The following is a 22,437-nucleotide window of genomic DNA, read 5'->3' on the forward strand; positions in this document are numbered from 1 at the left end:
TCGTCAGTCCGACTGACTGCTTCAGATAAGATCTGGTCTTTCTGCACCTCGTTAACCCTTTGTTGACCATTTATATATTTGTTAATATGTATTGTTAAACTCGAAAAATTAATTTCAATCTAAAAAGAAAAAAATATAAACAAAAATCTAAATGAAAATTGTTGGACGAATAATTTATCCGTTAATGAAAAAAATATCAGTTGGTCACATCAAAAGTTATCTAAAATTTAGTTGTTCAAGCTCCTAGTTAAGCTGCGCCAAGTGCTGACGACTTTTTTTTTTACTATTTTAACACTCGCTTGATCCGTTGTCATTTCCAAGATTAGTTTCGATCGAGTCTTGATGGCTTTGTGATTAATGCAAGATTGTGTCGTTTCTCTTTTTTTTTTGCTTCGCCAAATTTCTGGTCCAACACCAACTGGAATGTCGGTTTGCCAAAAAGGAGTTTCATTCACATATATCGCGCGAATGTTGGGCGGAGGGTGTCAATAGTGCACTACACTAAGGCTGACTGTAGTGAACCTGCCGCCCTCCACTTGAACTTGAAATTTGTCTGCCCTCGAAACTAGATTGGGTCAACAATACCTGTAGAGAGTGGTCATTTTATACCATATATAAAGTGGGACAATTGGTCAACAGGTTATCAGTTCTAACACAGCTTCCAACTCAAAATGTTCAAACTTGTGAGCTTTTTCAACTCAACAACTTTTTTCCTCAAACTAAACAATGCTTTCTCAACTCACTAGATCCTCATCTCCACCCTGGCCGCGGCCGTTTGCGCCATCGGAAATCCAGAATCGACCGCCCAAATCCTGTCGTACAGCAACGTCCTCCAGGACGATGGCCACTACAACTGGGCGTACGAAACGAGCAACGGAATCGCTGCCCACGAGGAGGGCCTCGGAGCGCACCAAGCCAACGGAGCTTACTCGTACACCGGTCCCGATGGTGTTCGGTACCAGGTGGTTTACGTGGCCGATGAGAACGGATTCCGTCCGGAGGGTGCCCATCTGCCAACCCCACCTCCGACCCCGGAGCACGTGATCAAGTCGCTGGAGCAGATTCGGGCGAACCCACCGAAGGACCAGAAGGACTTTAGCTTGGAGGCGTTGGATGCCACGCTGGCACGACTGAGACTGCACTAGGAGAACTTTGTGTTCGTTGTTGTTGTTTTTTCTGTTAAGTAGCATCAATTGTGTTAAAATTAATAAAGTCTTTATAAAAAAAATTAAAATTCACGAGCAATTCTACCATGAACAGTTTTCTTTTGACTAATGAGCAATTCCAGCTCAAATCAGGAATTTTTCTGGTACTTTTGTACCCGACCCTCTCCGTTTTCAATTAAACTTTGTAGACATATTATCCTGGTCCTATATGAACCATTTTTGTGTATATGGAGCCAATAGTACTCGAAAATAACATTTGAGGAGGGCGTAAGGTATTTAAATATTTTTGTATTTTGTAATTTAAAAATTACTGTATCTCGAAGCCATTGCGTCTTATCAAAAAGTGGTCAAAGAAAAACTTGTAGGAAATTGGACGGGCTTTCTGAAAAAAATACACTGAAACAAAAATACACGCCACATCAATGACATTTTTTTTATTTTTAAGTCTAAAACTTAAATTTGAAGGTGACGTCACGATTTTTTTTCGTTCAACATTTTTGAGGAAATAGCCTAAAATGTTACCAAACGACTGACGAAAAATGTAAGATGGTATGTCTCTTCTAAAAAAATACAAAAAATCATGTACTAAAACTGTTTTTTTGAAAAGTGGTCCAAAGGTAAAAATTTTTAAAAACCAGTAGTGGGGATCGATTCTCTAGACAATTTTACATAAAAGTCTCCATATTGACCATTGTCCTATGTCCAATCCTTGGGAAGATACAGCGGTTTTAAAAATAAAAATGTTGAAAAAACGGGTTTTTTTGGTGGTTTTTGGCAATTTCAGTATCGTAAATATTTTTACCGGGAGTTTGCCTTTGACAACGTTTCAATTGGATGTAAGGGATTACAGATATAAGCTTAATTGCATTGCTAATAATTGAAAATTGAATATTTTTTTCAGTGTGGTAAAAACCAGGACAGTAAATTAGCTTACGTAAATATAAAAACGATATAAATCAAAAATCTGACTGAGGCAAACCTATGGAAAATTGGACGAGCTTTCCGGTAGAAATATTTACGAGACTGAAAAACCAAGTCTGTCATATAGAAATAGCCGAAAACCACAAAAAACCCGTTTTTTCAACAGTTTTATTTTTTAAATCGCTATAACCCAAGGATTGGACATAGGACAATGGTCAATATGGAGACTTTTATGTAAAATTGTCTGGAGAACCAAGCCCCACTACTGGTTTTTAAAATTTTGATGTGTAGACCACTTAAAAAAAAAAAAACAGTTTTAGTAAATGATTTTTGTATTTTTTTAGAAGAGACATACCATCCTGCATTTTTCCACATCCGTGGAACTTGAGGTTCAAAAACGGGGATATGCACGGTGCTGCCTCTAGCGGTGGAGAGCTCCAACTTTTCGACAAGTTTTTATGACAGTTTTGCATCGGTGGGTCGTCCATAGTGCATGTAATTAGAATATTTTGAATTTCATAAAGTCATAAAAAGTGGATTTTTTTTTAATTATGATAACAGCATTTATTTCCATCGAGAACATAATGTTGACTTAGCAGTAATTTGGCGTGCAATTAAACTTAAACAGCATTTTCAACAGAACTCTTTTTACAAAACTTGCCTCATTTGAAACAATGCCTTGGACAATTTCTCACACACATACACTGCCGTTCTACGCATAATTGTCCCGTGGGTTCCTATTCACCCTATGTGTCCCTAATCACCCCAGTTAGCAAGTTTCTTTTGCTATACAACAGGTAAACAAGACATAATGCTTAGTAAAACTAATGATTCCGTGTAAGAAAATACTTGATGGGACTATTATGCATAGAAGTGTAACGATGGGACCAACAGACTTGGTGTTGTTTTTAATGAGTTTCCGAACAAAGTTCCAGATTTTATGTGTTTTTCTTAAAGTACACATCAAACTTAACTTAAAAATATCATAAAGTCAAAATCCTCCAAAACTAACATGGGACAATTATGCGTAGAACGGCAGTACACATCCCTTGATATTGTCGTTGTTCTGTAGATTCTAATAATTATTGTCAGTAGATGTAGATAGTGAGTAATTCTTATTTTATTTTAATTTAATCCCATTTGTTGATCACAATTTTATTCTAATTCTATTTTCTTTTTCATCTGTGCCCAATCTCTTAAGAACGCATATAGTAGCGCAGAATATTATTTGTTCGATTGTTGTTCATAATATTGTTCGAGATGTTTTTCATAATTTTATGGTACATGCATATGATACATTCTCTAGCGACAAAAACGACCCGTTATGACTGATAGGTCTTACATTTTAATTATTTCTCACTCCGTTGCAACGTCACGGAGTGATCGATGTGGCAAATGAAAAGTTCGACTTAAAAAAGACTTCCATAGTCACTTCTTGTAGAAAATTCAATTTCCAATCCGAATGTAAAACAAATTTATATTTGGAACTGATTTTAATATCATACGAGAAATATTTCGCAAAAAAGTGTAAAATTTCGTGACGTTGCAATGCCGGAATATGCAATTGTATCACTCACAACCAAATGTTAATGTTCTAGCTAGTTTTCTTATATTCCAAATTTTATCCTTTTTCGATCCTTTTTTTTTAAATAATGCTTCTAATGTTTTAAGTTAAATCTTAGTTGATAATTTTATTTAATCATGCACCGGCTACATGAAATATGCATTGACCCCTCGTCCAATCAAAACTGGTATACTGAAAAATTGCCTCAAGTAAACAAAATCGCAGCACTCCATGATTTGAATTTTCGTTTTGCCTCTCGTGTTGGCCGTTTGTTTTTGCGATTCTTTTACCTTTCCTGCTCCAAAATGCCGGAAAAACTGTGCATTAAAAATCTGCATTTTCAGATATCATGGCTCATCGTTTTATTCGATTGCAAACAGGTATTTAGGTAGTGCATGGCTTGAATTCTTTGACATCGAACAAAAATATGGGAAGAGGAGGAGATTTGTAGCTCTAAAATCTGTTCCTCTCAATTTTCAAATCAACGACGTCATTAACCAATGGTCCATCAGTGAATCACGAGGGAGAGCTTTAATTGTTGAGGAAGAGCATACAAATTGAATCATTAGCAAAGAAATCGCGTCACCAAAGCAGCATAAACTCCTTCATTTAATGAATGAATGCTTGAATTACGCATGGTACTTTTGTGCGGGTTTTACTGAAAACTCTCATGATTTTCCAACTTTATATTTCCGTACGATTGATCGCTGTAATCTAAGCTTCTGTCAACAAACAAGTGGTATACGTGTTTTGATCTGTCAATTTGCAAGAGGTATAATAGATTCAAATTTTACAGTTGTTGATGCTGAGTAGGCTGTGACAAGCGTGGACAAATTTCCACTATACCAGTGACAGAACTGAACAATCGTCCCACTTTTTGAGCTAACAAGTTGTATGGAGTTCCACCTATGTGATTTTTCGTCAGTCTTTTGGTAACATTTTAGGCTATTTCCTCAAAAACGAAAAAAACGTGAACGAAAAAAAATCGTGACGTCACCTTTAAATTTAAGTTTTTCACTAAAAAATAAAAAAAATGTCATTGATGTGGCGTGTATTTTTGTTTCAGTGTATTTTTTTTTCAGAAAGCCCGTCCAATTTCCTACAAGTTTTTCTTTGACCACTTTTTGATACGACGCAACGGCTTCGAGATACAGTAATTTTTAAATTACAAAATACAAAAATATTTAAATACCTTACGCCCTCCTCAAATGTTATTTTCGAGTACTATTGGCTCCATATACACAAAAATGGTTCATATAGGACCAGGATAACATGTCATTGAAAACGGAAAGGGTCGAGTACAAAAGTACCAGACAAATTCCTGATTTGAGCTGGAATTGCTCATTAGTAAAAAGAAAACGGTTCATGGTAGAATTGCTCGTGAATTTTAATTTTTTTTATAAAGACTTTATTAATTTTAACACAATTGATGCTACTTAACAGAAAAAACAACAACAACGAACACAAAGTTCTCCTAGTGCAGTCTCAGTCGTGCCAGCGTGGCATCCAACGCCTCCAAGCTAAAGTCCTTCTGGTCCTTCGGTGGGTTCGCCCGAATCTGCTCCAGCGACTTGATCACGTGCTCCGGGGTCGGAGGTGGGGTTGGCAGATGGGCACCCTCCGGACGGAATCCGTTCTCATCGGCCACGTAAACCACCTGGTACCGAACACCATCGGGACCGGTGTACGAGTAAGCTCCGTTGGCTTGGTGCGCTCCGAGGCCCTCCTCGTGGGCAGCGATTCCGTTGCTCGTTTCGTACGCCCAGTTGTAGTGGCCATCGTCCTGGAGGACGTTGCTGTACGACAGGATTTGGGCGGTCGATTCTGGATTTCCGATGGCGCAAACGGCCGCAGCCAGGGTGGAGATGAGGATCTAGTGAGTTGAGAAAGCATTGTTTAGTTTGAGGAAAAAAGTTGTTGAGTTGAAAAAGCTCACAAGTTTGAACATTTTGATGTGGAAGCTGTGCTAGAACTGATAACCTGTTGACCAATTGTCCCACTTTATATATGGTATAAAATGACCACTCTCTACGTGTTTTGTTGACCCAATCTAGTTTCGAGGGCATACAAATTTCAAGTTCAAGTGGAGGGCGGCAGGTTCGCTACAGTTAGTGCTAGTGTAGTGCACTATTGACACCCTCCGCCCAACATTCGCGCGATATATGTGAATGAAACTCCTTTTTGGCAAACCGACATTCCAGTTGGTGTTGGACCAGAAATTTGGCGAAGCAAAAAAAAGAGAAACGACACAATCTTGCATTAATCACAAAGCCATCAAGACTCGATCGAAACTAATCTTGAATATGACAACGGATCAAGCGAGTGTTAAAATAGTAAGAAAAAAGTCGTCAGCACATGGTGCAGCCATCCTGAGAGATCGAACAAATCAATCTTGTTAACCCTTGAATGCATTATATTTGAATTTGGAAACTTTGTTTTAAAACAGAGAAAAAGATGTTGGTGTAATAGACATTTCATGTTTTAAGTTGAGTTTTTGCCAGCCATTTCTTTGCGTGACGGAACAACAAAAGTAGCAGATTTGTGCAAAAGCTCCTCAACTCCTCTTGAGGTAAAAAAACGCATTTAAAGCACATTGCAATTATTGAATCAAAATAAAAATTAAATCTTTCATATAACAAACACAATAAAAATTGAAAAAAGTTACATTTTGGTGTAGCTTCGCTAAGAATCGGTCATTGTATAAGAGCAATTCTCCATCAAAACTGGAAATAGATTTTATTTACACAGCAAAAAAAGGTGAATCTTGGTAGGTTGAAAATTTGGTTGGTTGAATATATACCTCTTTTGAGTAATATTACCTAAAAATTTGTCAAATTGTGAACATGATAAAAATTCACAAATTCCTGATGCAATATTACATATTTTTTATGACACAAAATCTGTCCCCAGTCCCTGATGAATAGTACGATTTTTTTTCAGTGTATTTTTTTTTGAATTGGCTCAAACTTTTTTGGGGCCGTCCATATGACCAAAGATTCCATACAATGTGGGCAGCTGCCTATACAATGAAGGTACGTAATTTTTCTGAAGGAATTTTCTGATCGATTCGGTGTCTTTGGCAAAGTTGCTAAATTTGATGAGGAAATGTTTTGTTTTAAATGAAAAAAAGATCCTTCTGGATTAATGCAGGTTCCAAAAGTACAATTTCCCTTAAAATGATATATTGCAAATTGTTTTAGAGTCGAGTAACGGAAAATGGCAGAGTTTTTTTTTACTTTTATAGTGTTTTTTTTCGATGAAACTACTTTTTTTTCGATGAAAATACGTTTTTTCGCAATTCTGAGTACGCCATCAAATTGGGCGTCCAATTAAACAGTCCTTTTGACACCAAATTTCTATCTCAAAACCGTTTCAGGCTGCAAATTATTAAAAAAAACACCATGTTTCGCATGTTCAAAAATGAAAGGGATCGTACCGCCCCTCACGAGATATCAAAAACGGACATCGGATTCGTGATCAGGGACAAAGTTACCCCTTAGGACAAAGTTTCAAGCAAATCGAAGAGGGGTCGGGGCAACTGCTGTGTGAGTTGGCGGAGAATGACCCATTTATCATTTTGCCAAACAAAAAATCAACCTATCAATGTAACTCCGAACATAAATGTCACCCCGGTTTACGGTATTCGCGTAACTGTGAACTGAACATGTGGGTGAGGTGATTTATACAAATTATTAGATATTCTTAATACAGAGTAGGTGTCGGAGTTGGAGCCTAAGTCAACAATTTGTGGAAAGCCGGAGTCGGAGTCGGCTTGAGTTGATAGGCCGGAGTCGGAGTTGGTTGCAGCTGAAAGCCAGAGCCGGAGTCAGAGTCGGAGTCGGAGTTGTTTGAAATATGACCCGACTGCGCAGCCCTGCTTAAGGCGCCTAGAACTGAAAAAGTATTGTGGATTTAGCTCGTAGCTGGATTTTCTGGCATCTTCTCACGGTCATTGAAAACGGTCGTGGATAGACCTAGGGGTTCCCAGTTAGAGTGAAAAAAATCAATTTGTTGAAAAATTATGGATTAAAATTTTGCTTTTTTATCCCTTCTCCAACATCAGGAATAATTGTTTGAACATGCTCGCAATTTTTTATTCGGTCGGAAAAATATTATTTTTCGTGAAAAAACTTTCATTTTTAATCACATGATCACCCCTAATTCTGGCCGATGCCGCCATCATGCGACCGCGTGCTCCGTTTGTTTGTCAACAAAGCTGCAGCTGGATGGTGAGACGAAGTGAGGGGGAAGATATTTTGACATTTTTATGCCCGCATCTGGCCCGCCGCCTATTTCGTCGGTCGTTGAGTCGCCGGTCGTTTCCAGCGATCGAGTCCAGCTAGGAACTGATCGTACAATATCTAGGAATTGAGATCATCAAGACCTGTAATCTAATTTAAAAAAAATGTTTGTATATAATATAGTCCCAGCCTTGCTAAAATTAATGTTTGTAAATACAGTCCAACCTCGATTATCCGATGGCCTTGACAAAATTTTACTTCGGATCAGAGATAGAATAATCGCAAAAAAAAACATTTTCGTTTGCGAACTTTCTTTACTCGCAAAAGAGAGAGGAGACGAATCACGTAAAAAAAACGCACCCGAAATTCTTCAAGAAAATCAATCTGCTCATGAATTGTTTGTGAATTTCCTTGTCAGCAACGCTTATAATCATTTATTTCACTTTGTTTACCCACCTTACAAAATGTGACAGGTCATTTTATGTCGTGTGACGTTACACTAGCAAGTGTTGTAGTAAAAAAGGTGTTCCGCAGAATAAACAAGATGATGATTTTTTTTTAGATTCCTTTTACCGATCTTTCGTGTGCTAGAGAGGAGAGCCATTCTCCCTTCGGATTTTTTCTCTTGATGAGCGTCCAAAGCTTTTCTTTTGATGGTGATTATTCCATCGCTGCTTCGGATAATCGAATCACATTTTTTTGTTGTGTTATTGTGTTGTGACCTCTAAACTACTCTAATGTGATTTAGAATTTTTAATCCAAGATGGCGGCCATGATTGCAGTGATGAAATATTGAAATATTCAACATTGTTTTGTTCATTAATCGATTATCCGAAGTCCCATACAAATCGCCTGATAATATCGAACTTCGGATATTCGAGTCTGGACTGTATATATAAATCAAATGGTGTTTGTCATCGTTTGAAAAAGTTAATAAGTTTTATATTCATTGTTTCACTTTTTAATTTATTTGAATAACAGAAAATGGTCTACTTAAGGCTAAACTTTCACACTCGATATGTACAAACACAAATAGTTTGTTCCATGACGGTAAACGAACACAACATTCTTAACTCACGCACATTTCGTGGTTGCAGTTCCAACCAACGATAACAGTTTCAACATTTGAACAAAATATAATCCGATGAAGTCGATATTGGGGTCAATCCACGAGTAGCAACGTTTAGTTCTTCAGCCGACGGATGGTGGCATCCAGGGCTTCCAGGCTGAAGTCCTTCTGGTACTTGGGTGGGTTGGCACGGATCTGCTCGAGCGACTTGATCACGTGGTCCGGGGTTGGCGGTGGGGTTGGCAGATGGGCACCCTCCGGGCGGAATCCGTTCTCATCGGCCACATACTGGACGCGGTACTGGACGCCATCGGGACCGGTGTAGGAGAACACTCCGTTGGCCTGGTGCGCTCCGAGGCCCTCCTCGTGGGCGGCGATTCCGTTGCTCGTTTGGTAGCCCCAGTTGTAGTGGCCATCGTCGTGCAGGACGTTCTCGTAGGCCAGGATTTGGGCCGAGGCTTCCGGGTTCTGGTGCAGGGGAGCGATCGGCGAGGCGAGGCACATGGCCACGAGGGAGGAGGCGAGCACCTAGGAGGGGGATTAAGGTAATATTTGGTTAGAACTAGTGTTGTTGCTTGATCTTTTTTTCTGAATTTATGTCTAATCCATCATTTAGCATGATAAACATTTTACGAGTTCGTTGTATTTGAGTATTTTTTGAAAACACATTATTCACATAGCCCAAAGTATTACAGGACACTTTTTAAAAGGGTTCAGTCAATCCCACAAGAACAGTCCATGAATATTAGAATAGCACTAACCAGCTTGAACATATTCACGGTTTTAGGAATCTTTTTCGTTTCACACTTTGAGGATCTCTCACTACACTTGATGTGGCTGACGGAGCACTGAACTGCAACTGATATCAATCACCGGCCAAGTGCTCTAATTTATATCTGTCGAATTGGTGGTCACCAGGCTAGGACCCCATTCGTCGCGTGCGTGCCTAGGTTGGGCGTGGGCTCTTATGAGATCACACTCCGGTTGCTTTTTCTTCTTTATTTTTTTAGTCCAATTTCAACTCGATTCATTCATGCTTCCAAATGGCTCAAATTTTTTGCAGGAGGTCAGCCACGCTGCTGCTATGACCCTTGGCACCTGTACGCGAAGGAAAGAGACAGAGATATCCCGCCCAATTTCAATTCTAAACCGTGAGGGGGTCCTTCGAAAAACGAGTTCCCCTCCCCGCTGAAAGGCGTTAGCTTGACGACGACGACGCCCGAACTATCTAGACGAAGTTCATTGACAATAATCATTATGACCCGGCCGGCCGGCCAGGGCAAGTTTGACCGGATTATTCTCTCTCGTGCGCCGTGATTGATCTGAAGAAGTTCGATCCGAGTTACATCGTTTGTCCGACATGGGACAGGATTAGACGTTTACATGCACTTCAGGTTGATTAATCGCATCTCAAGACCGGCCGGTCATGCCGGTTTTGGGGATTTTTGGGGTCGAAGCTGATAAAATGGAATTGTTGGAATTTTTCGGTAGAAGTTGGTGGAATAACTGGATTTGACTGTGGAGTGCGCAATTAATTGCCCTTAATTGATTTATGGTAGCCGTGTTTACATTGGGTCAAACAAGTTTGGGCTTTATTGTTTCGAGAATCGAGAGCGTATCGAGGTGACCCGATCGGTATCAATGCAGTAGGAGGTAATTTGACACCATAACGACTTTAAATTGGACTAATTTCTAGTATCAGAAAGGTAAACGTCTCATTTACATGTTGGTCACTTCTGGTTCTGATGTTGAAGTTGAGTTTGAATGTTAGACCACCAAACGAGTATTAGACATGTATGTTTGGATCATGAAGAATCTGTGTGCACGCATTTTCTATGTCAGTAATTTACAGTATCAGTATTTTAAGGGGTTACATACATGTAAAAAATCTCAAATAATTTTCAATCACTCTTGAAAGTTTCATGAAGATATTTCATGATTAAGTTGAGTAAGAGACAATTTAAGTTCAAAATTTTGCCAAGCGCAAAGTGGACTGTCAAACTTTGTGAGCGCTTTTCTCCAAACACTGAGTTGATCTGCGGGTTAGACTCGAGATGGGATTGATCAAATTGGCTGAAATTTGAGTTGAAGACTCTCAAGACATATCCCGTATGAGCAATTCTCTACAAAACCGGCCGATTTCGACCATTTTTATTTTTTGTATTTTTTGATTTGGCTCAAACTTTGTGGGGGCCTTCCCTATGACCAAAGAAGCCATTTTGCATCATTAGTTTGTCCATATAAATTTCCATACAAATTTGGCAGCTGTTCATACAAAAATGGTACGTATATATTCGAAAATCTGTAACTTTTGAAGGAATTTTTTGATCAATTTGGTGTCTTCGGCAAAGTTGTAGGTATTGTTGAGGACTATTTAGAAAAAAATAGGTACACGGAAAAAAAAATTTCCCGATTTTTTTATTAACTTTTTTTTCACAAAAACTCAAATTCCCAAAATACGTAATTTTTGATTTTCGAGATTTTTTGATATGTTTTAGGGGACAAAAATCCGCAACTTTTGAGCTATAGAGAAACATGGTCAAAAAATCTGCCGCCGAGTTATGATTTTTTGAAAAACTGGTGATTTTTGGAAAAAATCGAAATTTCATGCATAAAATTTTTTTGACCTCATTTTTTTATGCAACATTGAATTTGCAATCGAAAATTACTTTACAGATTTTTCGATAAAGGGCCCCGTTTTCAAGATATAGCCACCGAAAGTTTGATTTCAGCGAAATATTTGCAGTTTTTCGATTTTTAAAAATAGTGACCATTTCTAAAAGTATTTTTTTTGAAAAGTTCAGAAAATTTGCTATAAAATTGTCTAAGAGACATTGAAGATTGGACCTCTGGTTGCTGAGATACAGCGGCTTAAAGAAAAAGAAACACGAAAATTGAAGTTTTCTAAGTCTCACCCAAACAGCCCACCATTTTCTAATGACGATATCTCAGCAATTAATGGTCCGATTTTCAATGTTAATACATGAAAAATTCGTGAAATTTTTCGATCTTTTCGAAAAAAATATTTTGAAAAAAATTAAATCAAGACTAACATTTTAAAAGGGCCAAACATTGAATATTATGCCCATTAAAAATGCTAGTCTTGATTTTAAAATTTTAAAAATATTTTTTTCGAAAAGATCGGAAAATTTCACGAATGTTTCATGTATTAACATTGAAAATCGGACCATTAATTGCTGAGATATCGTCATTAGAAAATGGTGGGCTGTTTGGGTGAGACTTAGAAAACTTCAATTTTCGTGTTTCTTTTTCTTTAAGCCGCTGTATCTCAGCAACCAGAGGTCCAATCTTCAATGTCTCTTAGACAATTTTATAGCAAATTTTCTGAACTTTTCAAAAAAAATATTTTTAGAAATGGTCACTCATGGTCACTATTTTTAAAAATTCAAAAACTGCAAATATTTCGCAGAAATCAAACTTTCGGTGGCTATATCTTGAAAACGGGGCCCTTTATCGAAAAATCTGTAAAGTAATTTTCGATTGCAAATTCAATTTTGCATAAAAAAATGAGGTCAAAAAAATTTTATGCATGAAATTTCGATTTTTTCCAAAAATCACCAGTTTTTCAAAAAATTATAACTCGGCGGCAGATTTTTTGACCATGTTTCTCTATAGCTCAAAAGTTGCGGATTTTTGTCCCCTAAAACATATCAAAAAATCTCGAAAATCAAAAATTACGTATTTTGGGAATTTGAGTTTTTGTGAAAAAAAAGTTAATAAAAAAATCGGGAAATTTTTTTTTCCGTGTACCTATTTTTTTCTAAATAGTCCTTAACAATACCTACAACTTTGCCGAAGACACCAAATTGATCAAAAAATTCCTTCAAAAGTTACAGATTTTCGAATATATACGTACCATTTTTGTATGAACAGCTGCCAAATTTGTATGGAAATTTATATGGACAAACTAATGATGCAAAATGGCTTCTTTGGTCATAGGGAAGGCCCCCACAAAGTTTGAGCCAAATCAAAAAATACAAACAAAATCCATTTCCGGTTTTGGTAGAGAATTGCTCGTATGCATGACAAAGCCCGATTTTGAAATTTTGCTTTATTAAAAAACACAAAAATCAAAAAGTGACGATTTATTACATCAACAAAAATTATCTTTTTCAAAAATTATGTTTTTGAAAATCGGCCTTCGTCATGCACACTAGGGTGTAATAAGGTTGTATGGAAAAAAATAAAGTTGTTCAAATTTAGTGAGCACAGCACTTTTTAAGTTCCTTTTGGGGTCCTAAACAACTCCCCAAAGTTTGGGACCGATTGGTTTAGTCCTCACTTTGCGCAAAGCGATTCAATTTTCCATATAAATTTGTATGGAGAAAATCATTTTTTTGGATTTGATATTTATCAAATCCACGTTTCATGCTATATCAAAAACAAACTCATATTCGGATGCTCTGGAATGTCCTCTACAACTTTCCCGAAGAGAGTATGGTGCTTGCTTGTCCCTAAAAAAAGATGCAGCGTGTTCAAAACTCGTCTAAAACGTGTTTTTCGCTCGAAAAACACGCATCCGGTTTCGATATAGCATGAAACGTGGTTTTGATAAATATCATAATCTAAAAAAATGGTTTTCCCCATACAAATTTATATGGAAAATTGGATCGCTTTGCGCAAAGTGAGGACTAAACCAATCGGTCCCAAACTTTGGGGAGTTGTTTAGAACCCCAAAAGGAACTGAAAAAGTGCTGTGCTGGAAAATCGATTTTGATATTACACCCTAATGCACACAGGATTGGTTCAATGAGTCTTCACCAAAATTTTGAGCCAATTTGGTCAAAGCTGTGTTGAGATATAATGGCACCCGTTTTTTGAAACTGCTAACTTAAAATAGCTATATCTCGGCAATGGTACGTCCAAATGTCTTCATTAAATTTAAATGTGTGCTCAACCAACCTCTGACATTTTTGACGATTTACATGTATGTAACCCCTTAAGAAGATTTGATGTTTTCAGCATAGTAAGCCATGATTGGGACAAAAAAAAAACATTTCCAATTACAAATACGATATCATTTCTCAAAGTTGGTTTTAACCATGCTTTAAATTTCACAGTTTTCAAAAAAATCGGTTAAATCTGATTTTCCACCATCCTAAACTCTGGCGAAATAGATGCCTCTTTAAATCTCCTAAAACATATCGAAACATTGTTTTTTTTCTGAAAAGTCCCAATCATATCCAACCACATTTGCTTGGGATACCAATTTTTGTTATTGAATTACGAAACTTTTGATACTCAAAAAAGGTCATCACTCATATTTTTAATTGATTGCAGTATTAATGAAAATTAAAAGAAATCGATCTTTTTTTTAATTTTAATTTTTGTATTTTTAAATCAGGCTGAAACTATTTTGGTGCTTTCGGTATGCCCAAAGAAGCCATTTTTCATCATTGGTTTGTCCTTATAATTTTCCATACAAATTTGGCAGCTGTCCATACAAAAATTATGTATGAAAATTCAAAAATCTGTATCTTTATCTGTATTTTTTTTTATCGATTTGGTGTCTTCGGCAAAATTTTAGGTATGGATATGGACTACACTGAAAAAAATGATACACGACAAAAAAATTGGTGATTTTTCATTTCACTTTTAGTCACTAACAAAAAAAAAAAACAAAAATTTTACTTTTTTTCATTTTCTGATATGTTTTAGGGGACATCAAATGCCAACTATTCATTAATTTCCAGGTTATGCAAAAAATCTTTGAACAAGTTATGATTTTTTTTATTATTACAGATTTTTTCAAAAAATCAACATATTGGACGCCAACATTTTTTTAATGTCATTTTTCGATGTAAAATCAAATTTGCAATCAAAATTACTTAAACGAAATTTTGATTGAGGTTTTGCAGCGCGACTGTGTTTCAAATGTAGGTGGCGCCAAAATGAGGTTACTTGCCAAAAATCGCATTCCTTTCTGCTGGATTGAAGAACAAAATCGCTTATTTCTCATGATTCCCTGCACCAATCATAATGAAACTGGTTGCAAAAGACGAGAAAAATTTTTTGCTTTAAAATAATGAACATCAATTTTTGGGCGCGCAAAAATTTGTGACCTTTTTCTTTAAAAAACATGTTTTGGAACACGAAAAAATTAGTTTCCTCGTATATATCAATGAAATATACAGTTATATAGTTGATAACAGATGTGTTAACGTATATTCAACCATTTTTATTGATTTTTGACAGACTTTATTGCCAAATAGTCCAAATTACTATCTTTTTTATAAATTTACAGTTTTCTCATAGAAAAATCAAACAAATTTTGGAAAGTTGTACACCAAATTGTTGGAAATAATTTTTCTCATCCGAATCCGGCATAAGTTTTGTAAAAATGTTGATTATGGTGGAAAAAACACATTTTTTCAAAAAATCATAGGTTTAAGCTATTTGTTCATAGGTGGCGACATGTGTCTTTTAGCTTTGCTGCAAATCCTCTATAAAGTGCACCGTTTTCAAGTTATTGCCATTTTTAGGTATCTTTTTTGAAAATAGTCGCAGATTTTCATTTTTTTTAAATAAGTGCACTTGTTTGTCCACATAAAAAAAATGAAAAGCTGAGAAAATTCTCTATATTTTGTTTTTTTGAACTTTGTTGATACGACCCTTAGTTGCTGAGATATTGCCATGCAAAGGTTAAAAAATAGGAAAATTGATGTTTTCTAAGTCTCACCCAAAGAACCCCCCATTTTCTAATGTCGATGTCTCAGTTACTAATGGTCCGATTTTCAATGTTAAAATATGAAACATTCGTGAAATTTTCGAAAAAAAAGTTCTCAAATTTTTTGAATCCAGACCAACATTTCAAAAGGATCAAAAATTCAATATTATGCCCTTTTGAAATGTTAGTCTTGGTTTAAAATTTTCGAAAATATTTTTTTCGAAAAGATCGCAAAGTTTTTCAAAAGTCAATGTTTGCACATGTGCACTAATTTAAAAAAAATGAAAAACTGCGACTATTTTCAAAAAAGTCACCTAAAAATGGCTATAACTTGAAAACCGTGCTCTTTATCAAAATTTCACTGAAGTACTTTTTGATTGCAAATTTGATATGTCATCGTAAAATGAAGTTGAAATTTTTTTGCGACCAATATTTCGATTTTTTGGTCAAAGATATTTTGCACAACCTGGAAATTTCTGAAAAGTTGCCATTTGATGTCTTCTAAAACATATAAAAAAATAGTGTCTTTTGCAAATCAAGTTTAAGTGACAAAAAGTTAAATTGAAAATCACCAAAAAAATTTTTACCGTGTATCATTTTTTTCAGTGTAGTCCATATCCATACCTGAGCAATTCTCTGAGTTTTCGGTCATTCGATTTTTTTGTATTTTTTAATCCGGCTGAAACTTTTTTGGTGCCTTCGGTATGCCCAAAGAAGCCAATTTGCATCATTAGTTTGTCCATATAATTTTCCATACAAATTTGGCAGCTGTCCATACAAAAATGATATGTGAAAATTCAAAAATCTGTATCTTTTGAAGGAATTTTTTGATCGAGTTGGTGTCTTCGACAAAGTTGTAGGTATGGATATGGAATACACTGAAAAAAAATGATACACGGTAAAAAAAATTTTGGTGATTTTTATTTAATTTTTTGTCACTAAAACTTGATTGGCAATAAAACACTATTTTTCATTTTTTTATTTTTTGATATGTTTTAGAAGACATAAAATGCCAACTTTTCAGAAATTTCCAGAATGGGCAAAAAATCTTTGACCGAGTTATGATTTTTTGAATCAATACTGATTTTTTCAAAAAATCGAAATATCGGTCGCAAAAATTTTTCAACTTCATTTTTCGATGTAAAATCGAATTTGCAATCAAAAAGTACTATAGTGAATTTTTGATAAAGTGCACCGTTTTCAAGTTAAATCCAAATTTAGGTAACTTTTTTGAAAATAGTCGCAGTTTTTCATTTTTTTAAATTAGTGCCCATGTTTGCCCACCTTTGAAAAAAATATTTTTGAAAAGCTGAGAAAATTCTCTATATTTTGCTTTATTGAACTTTGTTGATGAGACCCATAGTTGCTGAGATATTGCTATGAAAAGGCTAAAAAACAGGAAAATTGATGTTTTTTAAGTCTCACCCAAACAACCCACCATTTTCATATGTCGATATCTCAGCAACTATAGGTACGATTTACAATGTTAAAACATGAAACATTCGTGAAATTTTCCGATCTTTTCGAAAAAAATATTTTCAAAAATTTAAAATCAAGACTAACATTTTAAACGGGTCAAACATTCAATATTACGCCCATTTGAAATGTTAGTCTTGATTTTAAATTTTTGAAAATATTTTTTTCGAAAAGATCGGAAAAACTGCGACAATTTTCAAAAAAGTTACCTAAAAATGGCAATAACTTAAAAACGGTGCACTTTATCAAAAATTCACTAAAGTACTTTTTGATTGCAAATTCGATTTTACATCGAAAAATGAAGTTGAAAATTTTTTGCGACCGATATTTCGATTTTTTGAAAAAATCAGTATTGATTTAAAAAATCATAATTCGGTCAAACATTTTTTGCCCATTCTGGAAATTTCTGAAAAGTTGGCATTATATGTCTTCTAAAACATATCAAAAAATAAAAAAAAATAAAAATAGTGTTTTTTTGCAAATCAAGTTTTAGTGACAAAAAGTTAAATAAAAAATCACCAAAATTTTTTTTACCGTGTAGCATTTTTTGTCAGTGTAGTCCATATCCATACCTACAACTTTGTCGAAGACACCAACTCGATCAAAAAATTCCTTCAAAAGATACAGATTTTTGAATTTTCACATATCATTTTTGTATGGACAGCTGCCAAATTTGTATGGAAAATTATATGAGGGTAATTCTCCGCCAACTCACACAGCAGTTGCCCCGACCCCTCTTCGATTTGCGTGAAACTTTGTCCTAAGGGGTAACTTTTGTCCCTGATCACGAATCCGAGGTCCATTTTTTGATATCTCGTGACGGAGGGGCGGTACGACCCCTTCCATTTTTGCACATGCGAAAAAAGAGGTGTTTTTCAATAATTTGCAGCCTGAAACGGTGATGAGATAGAAATTTGGTGTCAAAGGGACTTTTATGTAAAATTAGACGCCCGATTTGATGGCGTACTCAGAATTCCGAAAAAACGTATTTTTCATCGAAAAAAACACTAAAAAAGTTTTAAAATTTCTCCCATTTTCCGTTACTCGACTGTAAAAAATTTTGGAACATGTCATTTTATGGGAAATTTAATGTACTTTTCGAATCTACATTGTCCCAGAAGGGTCATTTTTTCATTTAGAACAAAATTTTTCATTTTAAAATTTCGTGTTTTTTCTAACTTTGCAGGGTTATTTTTTAGAGTGTAACAGTGTTCTACAAAGTTGTAGAGCAGACAATTACAAAAATTTTGATATATATACATAAGGGGTTTGCTTATAAACATCACAAATTATCACGATTTTACGAAAAAAAGTTTCAAAAAAGTTGGTCGTCATCGATCATGGCCGTTCATGGTCACCCGCGACAGACACGGACGACGAAACAAAGAGAAACGCAAAAAGTAACTTTTTCAAAACTTTTTTTCGTAAAATCGCGATAACTCGTGATGTTTACAGGCAAACCCCTTATGTCTATATATCAAAATTTTTGTAATTGTCTGTTCTACAACTTTGTAGAACATTGTTACACTCTAAAAAATAACCCTGCAAAGTTAGAAAAAACACGAAATTTTAAAATGAAAAATTTTGTTCTAAATGAAAAAATGACCCTTCTGGGACAATGTAGATTCGAAAAGTACATTAAATTTCCCATAAAATGACATGTTCCAAAATTTTTTACAGTCGAGTAACGGAAAATGGGAGAATTTTTAAAACTTTTTTAGTGTTTTTTTCGATGAAAAATACGTTTTTTCGGAATTCTGAGTACGCCATCAAATCGGGCGTCTAATTTTACATAAAAGTCCCTTTGACACCAAATTTCTATCTCATCACCGTTTCAGGCTGCAAATTATTGAAAAACACCTCTTTTTTCGCATGTTCAAAAATGGAAGGGGTCGTACCGCCCCTCCGTCACGAGATATCAAAAAACGGACCTCGGATTCGTGATCAGGGACAAAAGTTACCCCTTAGGACAAAGTTTCACGCAAAACGAAGAGGGGTCGGGGCAACTTTTCCCGATTTCGTGTGAGTTGGTAGAGAATTACCCATGAACAAACTGATGATGCAAAATGGCTTCTTTGGGCAAACGAAAGGCATTAAAAAAGTTTCAGCCGGATTAAAAAATACAAAAAAAACGAATGACCCAAATCTGAAAGAACAGCTCAGCTAACAAAAACCATCTTCCATCTAGTAGTGATTATTTTTGCCATCCGTACAAGTTTTTTAGGTTTTCACTACAATAAATGATTTAATTTCAATTAAAAATACAATATTTTGATTCCTTTTAACCTTAAAGCTAAATTTAATGTCAATTCTCTACCTAGTCATTTGACAAGATATAGAAAAAAAAAACATCCATGACTTAACCTTAATCAACTGTGCGTACGTGCTCCAAAAGTAAGGTGGGCCGATTCACGGACGCATTCTCAACCCTCCCGTCCCCTCTAATTCTGTCTTGATTAAAAATGCTGTTTTCTTACCGTTCTAGATTCCTTCACATGCCTCAACGCCAGAACATCGGTCAACCTCGAAGTCCGCTCCTCCGCACGCGATGTCCCACCGAGAATGTGGGGCAAAACGAGTATTATATTGTGACGCCACCCGTGGTGAGTGCAATTTCGTGTTGAAGAAATTGATCACCTAATCTCCGTGTTGAGGTTGTCCGTTTTCGGATGTGAGGCGAAAATAATAATAATAATAATATCATTTCAGCATCAATGGCAAGCAGCGCGCGCATTCTTGACAAGGTAAGGTTATGGCTAATCCTGATTGATTTGGGTGATCTGGCTGTGGGCAATTGACGGTGACTTACGGTTGGTGGTCAGTCTGACCCTGGCAATACTTTCTTAAAAATCGAGTTTTCTGAAGAAAAAAATTCAAGAAAATCAACAGTCTTATTTTTCAAAGGAGTTTTCTAATATCAAAATTTATGACAAATGTCACTTAAGTGGTAAACAACCCCCAACAAAACTGACCAAATCACGATCCGGTTGTGCTCCAGCTGTCAACGCCGATGCAGTTCCAGCTGCGCCGGCTAGTACTAATTAGGAAAACACGTCTAAATCTGCCACTCGGCCATAACTAGGCCTTGATACAAGTTAATTTGGTTGGTCAAAAAGTGGTGTCCCTGTAGCCGAGGGGGTGCAAGCTAAATTAGGAGCATGTCTAGATGATGAACTAGACCTTGACTAGACTATAGTGTAAGGATTGATTAATAAATTGTTTGTCACATAAGAAAAATCTATTTATAAACTTAAAGTAATGTGTTTGAATAAGAAAGTTTGAAGTTCAGAGATTTGGAGACCTTTCGACTGGGTTAATGCATATACACTTTGCACGGTGGGTAAGAAGGGGATTATTATGCAACTTGCATGCACCTCGGAAATTCTTTCTGGAAGTTGTTGGGGGGACTATTCTGAGTCAGAAAAATCAACTCCTAAAATATTCTGTCGGTGAAAACTGATTTTATTTTGATTTGAAGTTAAAAAACCTAATATATCACCTAAAAACTCAAAAATACGTTTAAAAACTCTGTCTATCTGCGGGCAAAGATGTATATTTTCATCTAGATATCAAATTTTAGCTCACAAAATATATTCCTGACAAAGTACACCTTAAATCAATCCATTAATTGATTCCCAGCGTCATCAGGACGTATAAAGTAGTGCAATTTATAAAAAAGGTATTTTAATTTGCTCTGGTAAATAAACTGTCATGTCTAAATTCAAAAACTAATGTTGTAGCATTGTTGCAAACAAAATGAAGAACAATTTTGCAGAAAAAGTATGACATTTTATCCATTTTCAGTAAAGTTATGTTTATTTTAGTGGGAAAATTGCTGCCAATTTTCAAAATTCTTCGATATTTAACTCACTGCTGTTATAAACAGCTACTATGATCATACTCTGTAGGATGCAACAAAAATTAAATTTTGGCGGTGATTCAGGGGCTGGTTACGGTGGGCATACTGAGCTCAAATTCCAAATATGAGCTCGATTGAACTTAACAGGAGCTAGCGTTTTGCATTTGAATTTTTAATGAGATTTAACCCGTAGAAAACACTTTTTTCAAAAAATGTAAATTTTTTAGTCACTTTGGCCACTAAAGCGTTTATTTTAAACATCTTTGGCGTGTAGGACAGATCCTTGCGGATTTTTTAATCTATATAACATTGAAGTTTTGAGCAAAATTAAATGGCGCGATGCATATCTTTTCTGCTGAGACGTTTTTTCTAAAAAAAAAAACAAAATTTTGAAGACCTGTAGAGAGCTACAGAGTGCTTCAATTCAATGTTCTATATACCTAAACATCTGCAAAAAACGCTTCAGTGGCCAAAGTGACTAAAAAATCTACATCTTTGAAAAAAAATACTGGTAAAATCCCATTAAAAATTCAAATGCAAAGCGCCAGCTCCTGTTAAGTTCAATCGAGCTCATATTTGGAATTTGAGCTCAGTAACCAGCCGTAACCAGCCCATGAATCACCGCCAAAAATTAATTTTTGTTGCATCCTACTGAGTATGATCATAGTAGCTGTTTATAACAGCAGTGAGTTAAATATCGAAGAATTTTGAAAATTGGCAGCAATTTTCCCACTAAAATAAACATAACTTTACTGAAAATGGATGAGATGTCATACTTTTTTCTGCAAAATTGTTCTTCATTTTGTTTGCAACAATGCTACAACATTAGTTTTTGAATTCAGACATGACAGTTTATTTACCAGAGCAAATTAAAATACTTTTTTTTTATAAATTGCACTACTTTATACCTCCTTATGACGCTGGGACTCAAGTAATGGATTGATTTAAGGTGTACTATGTCAGGAATATATTTTGTGAGCTAAATTTGATATCTAGATGAAAATATACATTTTTGCCCAGAGATAGACAGAGTTTTTAGATGTATTTTTGAGTTTTTAGGTGATATATTAGATTTTTTAACTTCAAATCAAGATAAAATCAGTTTTCACCGACAGAATATTTTAGGAGTTGATTTTTCTGACTCAGAATAGTCCCCTCAACAACCTCCAGAAAGAATTTCCGAGGTGCATGCAAGTTGCATAATAATCCCCTTCTTACCCACCGTGTTTGAGAGACCCGACCAATAACAATTTTTGTTTTTTATAACATGATTTGTTATTCGTCGTTATGATTTTTTTTTGTTATTGGAGTGTTATTATTATAACAAACTTATGAAATTTTAAGCTATTCTTCGAACAAATCTTTGTTATTATTTTTTGTTATTTTAACAACTAATCCGATCATACCAATAACAGATGTTGGAGTTATTCTTCCATAACAAAAAATGTTATTC

General features: G+C 35.5%; 3 protein-coding genes across 3 annotated transcripts; 1 reads left to right on the forward strand and 2 right to left on the reverse strand.

Moving 5' to 3' along the window:
* The first annotated feature begins 661 nt into the window (after window positions 1–661).
* Window positions 662–1,212, forward strand: LOC120420564 (cuticle protein CP14.6-like). The gene is made up of 2 exons (XM_039583637.2): window positions 662–683; window positions 747–1,212. Exons 1-2 carry the CDS (start codon window positions 672–674, stop codon window positions 1,143–1,145), a joined length of 411 nt encoding a protein of 136 aa, XP_039439571.1. The 5' UTR covers window positions 662–671; the 3' UTR covers window positions 1,146–1,212.
* Window positions 1,213–5,058: 3,846 nt separating this feature from the next.
* On the reverse strand, window positions 5,059–5,599 carry LOC120420582 (cuticle protein CP14.6-like). Its single transcript, XM_039583662.2, has 2 exons — window positions 5,588–5,599; window positions 5,059–5,524 (listed from the first exon to the last, which is right to left on the reverse strand). Exons 1-2 carry the CDS (start codon window positions 5,597–5,599, stop codon window positions 5,126–5,128), a joined length of 411 nt encoding a protein of 136 aa, XP_039439596.1. The 3' UTR covers window positions 5,059–5,125.
* A 3,297-nt stretch (window positions 5,600–8,896) lies between these two features.
* LOC120420581 (cuticle protein CP14.6-like) lies at window positions 8,897–20,477 on the reverse strand. Its single transcript, XM_039583661.2, has 2 exons — window positions 19,603–20,477; window positions 8,897–9,489 (listed from the first exon to the last, which is right to left on the reverse strand). Exon 2 carries the CDS (start codon window positions 9,463–9,465, stop codon window positions 9,076–9,078), a length of 390 nt encoding a protein of 129 aa, XP_039439595.1. The 5' UTR covers window positions 9,466–9,489; window positions 19,603–20,477; the 3' UTR covers window positions 8,897–9,075.
* Window positions 20,478–22,437: the final 1,960 nt, after the last annotated feature.

This window comes from Culex pipiens, chromosome 3 (genome assembly GCF_016801865.2).
Source record: "Culex pipiens pallens isolate TS chromosome 3, TS_CPP_V2, whole genome shotgun sequence".
NCBI classification, from domain to species: domain Eukaryota; kingdom Metazoa; phylum Arthropoda; class Insecta; order Diptera; family Culicidae; genus Culex; species Culex pipiens.

Coding starts and splice junctions, on each gene's coding strand:
- LOC120420581 (XM_039583661.2), bottom strand. CDS start 9,465: ATGTGCCTCGCCTCGCCGATCGCTCCCCTGCACCAGAACCCGGAAGCC.